At 41.6% G+C, this 7,666-nt stretch overlaps 1 protein-coding gene across 1 annotated transcript; it reads left to right on the plus strand.

Annotated features, from left to right (window-relative positions):
• Window positions 1-7,666, plus strand: zmynd19 (zinc finger, MYND-type containing 19). Its single transcript, XM_028462966.1, has 6 exons — window positions 1-293; window positions 3,674-3,733; window positions 3,826-3,932; window positions 4,098-4,238; window positions 4,507-4,687; window positions 5,343-7,666. The coding sequence occupies exons 1-6, from the start codon at window positions 243-245 to the stop codon at window positions 5,484-5,486; spliced, it is 684 nt and encodes a 227-aa protein (XP_028318767.1). The 5' UTR covers window positions 1-242; the 3' UTR covers window positions 5,487-7,666.

The following is a 7,666-nucleotide window of genomic DNA, read 5'->3' on the forward strand; positions in this document are numbered from 1 at the left end:
AACGTGGCCTGTGATTGGACCGTGTGGTTCCGTGGCCCCGCCTACGCCCAGCAGCAGCTCAGCTCGGCTGCGCCAGCGGTGGAGGAGTGTCAGCGGAGAAAGACGGAGTCAGGGCGGACACTAACCCGAACACGGCGGGGGCTCGAAGAGCTACCCCCTGGCAACGGTTAAACAACGGAGAGACTGTGTTAACAGTCGGATCTTGCCGTCTCTACCCGTGTCTTCACCGCCTGTCTCTCCTGATGTCGGATTTCAAGCTGGGCATCGTGCGGCTCGGCCGTGTGGCCGGGAAGGTGAGCCAGATATCCCAGGACTGCCATGTGCGGCTAGGGGGAGGGCCGGTCCAGGTCTTAAATGGTGCTGGGCTTGAAAAACAAGCCTTAGTTTCGGCTGTGAAACGGTTTGCGGGGCGGCCCGGGGCTAAAATGTGTCGTTTTCAACGGATTAGAGAAGCCGGCCGGGCTGGTTCTCAACGACTACTTTGAGCTAGCGCTGCTAGTTAGCATATAGCATCCTAACGTTTGTCTGGCTTTCGGTTAATAAAACGGGGTGACGTGTTTAATCACATGGCAGTCACAGACACTGTCCGTTACAGTCAATCTCTGTCGGTTTAACGGTTTATTAAAAGAAAACGGCTGCAGCGGCATGCTAGCTGCTACACTCGGCTAATGAGGAAGCCATTGCCACGCTCCCATCTACCGATCCTTTTGTGCAACGTGACAAAGCACGAACGGGTCTACAGTTCGTCCGTGCTCAGTACCGTCCGTAACCCTGCTTGTTATTAAAGTTACACGGTTTGTTGTCGGCGGTTAAGTCGCCCACACGACCGTTAAACCGGTTAGCCCGTGTAACGTCCCGCTGGCTAGTGGTTACCACCTCAGTCACAGTAAACGGAGCAGACAGCTCGGCTTGACCAGCCGGCCGCCCCCCCGCTGTGTCACAGAGCTCCTGGTCCCGGTCAGCACATACATAGACCGGGTAACACCAGTAAAATCCTCACACTATTGTCTGGCAGACACGTCAAAGCTGTCACGTTGCAGGATTGGGTTATTTTTGCATGTGATGGACAGACCTGGTGCTTTCGCTGCTTTGGGGCTGATGTCATGACACGTGTTTCTAAATCCCACCTACCAACAAAAAGTTCAGATGGCTTTCCTTAGAATAAAATCACAATAACATGCCTGCCCATTACATTTATACAAAGCATATTTAAGATTTTCTTTTGCGAGCCGCTCAAGACTAGGGTTGCCAAATCTGACAGTTTCCATATGCTACATGCATAATTAAGCATAAAACAAATAAATGAGGCTGCATGCTTTGTTGGAGCTCGATTTAAATAATGCAAAAGAAATATAACAGACAGCTGAATAACCAACATATTTGGTCTTCCCATTATACCATCTCTACATGTGAAGTTCAAGCCTGAAAGCAATTTTTTTTTATTCTAGTGCACTTTGTGTTACTAGCTGCGCTTCCATTAAGTGCAATAAAAACGTATAATGGGAACAACTGGATTTTGAAATAACACTTCAATATTGCAAAAAAGTTTTTATGCTTTGGAATTTCAGACCTTTTGATGTTGGAATGTGTCGCAAAAGCGCTACGGAAACACTTTTTCTGCAAACATACGTCCCAGAGCATGATGTACATGGTTACATGACCACTTCTCTCTGAGAAAACATGAGGTACATGTAGACAGAAGAGGAGACCGGGACATTTCTTAGCGTTACACCTAAAAATAATTACTGCCACATGAGACGTGCCACAACAAAAGAATAAGGAGTGTTAAGGAGATTCTGAGTGTCCGTCTTCCTGCAGCAAAGTCTTGCGGGATTTGATTTAACGGGGCTCCTGCTCAAAACAACGGTCGATGGAAACACGTTCAATGCTCAATTATACTTTGTCAACATTTAGAAACATCACTTTTATTTTGCGAAAATCTGTAATGGAAACCCAGCTACTGGGTTGAACTCCTAACCTAGCTTGGTGCTTGTAATTACTAGTAACTAACACTGTCTCACAGTGATACTGATTAATAATGCCATGTTGGAGAGATTCCTTTCATTTTTAAAGAATAAATAAAATTAACTAAGTCGAAGGAATTAACAATTTATTGAACTGTAAAACCGGCCTATTGTTGTATTTAACAGCCCATATTTGATCAAATGCCCTTTTTTTTTTGCTATTTGTATTCAAAAGAAGCTTCTTTGGGATTAAATCTGCCCAACATGGCAACGCTGCTCACAATTCCTAGAAAGAGGACTCATGTTTACATCTGTAGCTTCTGTCACGTGGAGAGCAAATTCCCAACTTAAGTGCATCCCCTCACACTGTTTGTCTGTCTGTCTGTCTGTGTGTCTGCTTTAGGCTCTGCAAATATTCTGCATAAAGCAGGGGACTGTGCATGTACATGTATATAGTGCCTAAAAAATATTACATTACCACCCCTATATATGCTTTCTTCAACTGCTGCCTAATTTACAAGCATTTAATAATTCTGAAAATAGATTGTAATTTATATTATGGGGTCCAATACGTTTATTTGTGGGGAATTTACATTTTAAACATTGCCTTTGTTCTCCTGAGTGGGATGTGTGCACCATTCAGATAATATTTTAATTTTTTATTGTAGCTTTGCTATTGCAATCATTGTTTCTTATTCTGGGTAAAGACAAATAATGTTGTACATTTTATTTATTTATTTATTTTTTTAATCCATCTTGTAATAATGTGATTTTAGTTCATGCACAAATAGGCTACAGCGTTAAGACTATTTTCTTTGTTTTTGCTTCATTGTACTTTCATAAATTAGAAAAAGCTGGTAACAAAGACGCCAATTATTTCATCCCATAGCCATACTGGTCTGATCTGAATGTTGCTGCTAATTAGCATTAACAAAATGCCTCAGCTTAAACATACCAGCAGCATTGACTGGGATTGGATGGAGCAGGGTCTACTTTGTGATGCTGCTGTGTTAGTGTGTAATCTTATCATGAACCCCTGCCCTAATGCCCTACCTCCTAACTCAACTCAACCTCAATGATTGGACCCAACAAGACGTAGACTGTGTTCCATCTCATAATGTTTATTAGCAGTATTAACTAAAGTATCTTATCTGTCTAACTAGCACTACACAGGAAAGCCTATGTTTACAAAGTGCAGCAATTATTATTAGTTGGTAGGGCTGGGCGACATGGACCAAAACTCACATCTCTATATTTTTTTTCTCAAAATGGTGATATACTATATTAATTTAATTCCATTAAAGTCTGACCAGAAATACAATTTTGGGTTAAATTTGATGATCCAAATGCCTCACGGGCACATTTATTAACAAACAGCTGCACAATATGTGCCACATGTGAGCGAGTTCTGTAGGGTGGCTTGTTTAGGGGAAGGTTTGGGTTCGAACTCATGCAGCAATCCATCAAACTGCTTTTCATGATTTTCTGAGAAGTAGTGAAAGCAGCGACAAGTATTTTAAAACAAAATAAGCTCTACAAAATAGACATATATATATTTTATAGGCGATATTGTAATGTTTTTTATACCCAAAATGGAAAACTTGATTCTCGATACATTGCCCATCTCTACCCTGAATATTGATTTTATATGAAATTATAGTGCATAACATGTTTTTATATGAATTGTATGGTTATTATTTCCATTTCAGACTAAATATACACTGATTGATGAGCAGGACATACCACTTGTGGAAAACTATGCCTTTGAGGTAAAGAATGAGCATTTAATAAAAAAATAATTCTAATGTTTTATGAGCTGATACAAGAATAAATTATTTTGGGTTTTTTTTTTACCTCCTAGGCACGCATGGAAGTAGATGCAGACGGCAACGGTGCAAAGATATTTGCTTATGCTTTTGACATCGGGAAAGGCCGCTGGGCTGGACGGCCTCTGCATGAACTGCTCTGGTAAGTCATGAACTGTAGCATTAAGAGGGAGTCCTAACAGTAACCTCTCCTTCATGTTGCATTTTAGCCAAATTGTAACATTGGCAGTGAAGACATGCAGACATGAGTATATAATGGCATTTTCTGATTAAATAAAGATCATCTGGTTTTTTTCCTCATGCTCAGGGAGAAGCACAGAGGAGGCATCGCCCCCAGTTTTCAAGTCATCCACATCAACTCTGTAACAGTCGACAACCGGCTGGATAACCTGCGGCTGGTACCGGTGGGCTGGAGCCCAAAACCAGAGGAGATATCCAGCAAACAAAGGTGCGGCTCTGCTCTGCTGAAGGTCAAAATACATTTTTGTAGCTCTGCAGGCGCAAAGTCTGTCTCGTGGGCAAGATGTTTAGACTGTGGACCGAGACCATCTAATCCTTTAATGTGGCCTTGGCAAACCCAACACATTTGTTTCTTTTGCATGAATTTATTAAACAAAGATCAGAGCATCACAAACACTTGTTGATGCAAGTCCTTTATATTTGTCTGAAAGATATAATGCGACTGATGTTTTCTCCAAACTCCTCCCACTGTTCAGAGAGCAGTCTCTGTACTGGCTGGCCATCCAGCAGGTACCGGCCGACCCTGTAGAGGAGCAATACCTGGAGTTGAGCCGCACACGCTACTACAACGCAAATGGGGAGCTGGTTGAAGAGGAGGAGTGTTCCTGCACCTACTACGAGTGTCACTACCCTCCGTGTTCGCTCATCGAAAGGAGGGTAAGTGCCTTGAAGAACAGCCATGTGGAGACAGGGCCATCTATAAGGGGGAGTTTTTGAGGGTGCATCCATAAATTCAGCAAAATGATGGTCTATTATTATATGAATCTGTGATAAACATTTATTTATTTATCTGAATAATATCCACTGTTTTCGAGGAACTTTATTATTAGTTGTGCTATTGCATATAGTTCTGTTGAAGAATAGTGGTGGAAGGGGTTTATAAGTGACTGAAATGTCTAGAAAGTGGAAAAAATGTGCAGAAAAGACATTGAGATTTGATGAAGTGGCAGAAATGGGAGTAATGTAGTAAAAATGCATTAAGAGCAAAAATATGGCAAGAAAAAGTGATGAGAATAGGTTAAAATATGGCAGGTTCTGTGTAGTTGGAGAAAAAAATAAGCAAAAATGGGCTCAAATTGTTTCATAAAGGCATCTGACGACCCCCTCCCAGTGCCTTGTGCTCCAAATAAGGCCCTATCCCCAAGGTTGAGAATCCCTGCTGAAACTAACAAAGCCTGGGGCAAATTAAATTAGTAAAAAAAAAACCTCATTAACATGCACCTGTACACTGTCTTTGCCTTTTCTAAAAAATAATGATCTGAGCTTTTTATTTGCATTTGTGAAATACTAACGTTTTTTTGTTTCTCCACAGCTGCGAGAATTCAACATCTGTGGACGTTGTCAGGTGGCGCGTTACTGTGGCTCCCAGTGCCAGCAGAGAGACTGGCCCGCCCACAAGAAGCAGTGTCGCGAGCGTAAGCGGGTTCTCGCTCTGGAGTCGGAACCCGAGCGATGATCTGCCATCACCCTCATCAGGGAGACGGGGACAGAGGGACACACGGGGGGAGGACCAGGGCTAGGTTTGAGGGAGGGGTAGCAGGGGATGACGCACATTCAACGGGAGAAAAAAACTGCTGACAAGAGACTGAATGCAGAGGACAATGCTGATTGGTTGATTGATGGCAGTCGGGCGGAGGACAGATGGTGGAGGGAAAGGAGAACACGGCAAAAAAAGGACATCTGCCACTTCTCATAACTGATAGTTCCTGCAGTTTGAATGATGGGGAAGGAGTTTTTTTTCTTTCTTTAGTCTTTATTTTCCCCGAGAACCTGGAGCTCGACCTGCTGCTACGGTTTTTTATCTGCGAAAGTCGTCAAACTGACAAACTGTTAACGCTCTTTGGACCGCAGTGGATCGCAAACCCAGTTTGTTTTTTCCACTTTGTACCTTCACCCACACACCGAGCTCCACGGTGTGCGAACAAACGGGGGAACCCGTCGGTACGCTGGGACATGGACCTTTTCACTGTATCGCAGACTCTGACCTCTCAGACCCGTTCACTCTGTCATCTACACCTCCCACGTCTGTCCTAAGCACATCAGACTTCACGGAGTGACTCGCACTATCAGTATTGTTTTTTTTTGTGTGTGTGTATATAAGTGCTGCCAATATGTACTGAAGGACATTGAAATATTTTGTTTTCTTTGCTCTTCCTAAAGGGGCCCGATTACCCACTTTTAAATGTCCTATTTAATCAAAGTTGATGGTTAAAATATTTTCATTGTTCTATAATAAATAAATAAAATAGTTGCCAAATAAATTGCTTAATTTTTTTGGTTCCTTTTAACTTAATACTTTCCTCTGAGAACGTCTTTAGATCAAGCGGTTAAACTACATTACTACAGTCCTCCAACCCCTACATTAAAGGTTTATTTGAACGTAAGTTTCCTCATAAAATGAGCTGAGTCATGACAGATACATGTACACCATGTGAAAACCTCCCTGCTTATTTCTACTCTGACGTCTTGTAGCTTTACACGACTTTAGCTGCTTCAAGGACAATTGCATTTGTTTAATGCACATGTCAAATTTGTGGCCCGGGGGCCAAATCCGACCCTTTGGAGCATCCATTTTAGCCTGCAGGAGATGGTCAAAATGACAGAAAACAATGAAACATTTTCAGTAGCTCACAGTTTTCTCAGTGCACATATCGCACGATTACAGTCCTTTCTAATGTTAAACAGTTGAAAAAAACTCAAAATTCTTATTAAATCCTTTAATTTTCCTCAAGTTATTACATAATATTTATCTTAAATAATAGAAATTGGACACAAAACCAAGGAAATTTAAAGTGAAGATGTTGTTGGGACTGATATCTGCACAGTTTCTTACATATTTAGTGTTTCATGTGTACGTAGAAGTGCAAACTAGGGCACAATAAATGAAATGACTCGTTTTTCCACATAAAATCTGTGACTCACTTGAGATCAAACTGCACCGTATTTGGCCCCTGAACTTAAATGAGTTTGACACCCCTGGTTTAGTTTGTTTCATACGCAAGCCAACTCAATGTAACCTTTAGTTTGCTCTCGGATGCTGGATTTTTCACATTTAAATTGTAGGGTTGCGTGTGTTTGTAGAGGGCTTTGTATTTTTATTTTTGGGTAAAAATCTGTTGACGGCTGTATTTATAATTTTCAAACGTTTTTTTTTTTTTTTTTTTTTATCCTGGTGATGTTTGAAGGCTAACCTTGTGTCACAGTGGGACCTCGTCTGTAAATTTTTCTGTTCTGGGACGATTTAATAATTAATTCCTGCTCCTTTGTTTTTCTAATTTGTCTTTGATGAAATCCCCAGCGTTCACTACCAGCACATCACAGAATAGCTTCCGTGTTGGAGACGGAATGTTGGAGTGTAAAACTTGTATCCCCGATGTTCTTTTAAGTAAATTGGAACCATTTCGGTAACGGAATATGTTCTGTGTGTGATTAACTTTGTCCTCCATCACCTGCCTTCCTTGTATAACCTGCAATGTACACCTGCTGAATGTGTCTTCTTGTGTCCTCAGTGAGGAGTCCAGACACTTAATAAGCATGTATTGAACTCAGTGTACAGTACATGCGACGTGTTGATCATTTTTTGTTATGTCTGTGAGTGAGCTGCTTTCTGACACTGCACTAAAAATGTGGCTCTGA

This window comes from Gouania willdenowi, chromosome 12, assembly GCF_900634775.1.
Source record: "Gouania willdenowi chromosome 12, fGouWil2.1, whole genome shotgun sequence".
NCBI classification, from domain to species: Eukaryota; Metazoa; Chordata; class Actinopteri; order Blenniiformes; family Gobiesocidae; genus Gouania; species Gouania willdenowi.

Coding starts and splice junctions, on each gene's coding strand:
- zmynd19 (XM_028462966.1), top strand. CDS start 243: ATGTCGGATTTCAAGCTGGGCATCGTGCGGCTCGGCCGTGTGGCCGGG. Junction 294..3,673: donor TCGGCCGTGTGGCCGGGAAG/GTGAGCCAGATA, acceptor TTTCCATTTCAG/ACTAAATATACACTGATTGA. Junction 3,734..3,825: donor TGGAAAACTATGCCTTTGAG/GTAAAGAATGAG, acceptor TTTACCTCCTAG/GCACGCATGGAAGTAGATGC.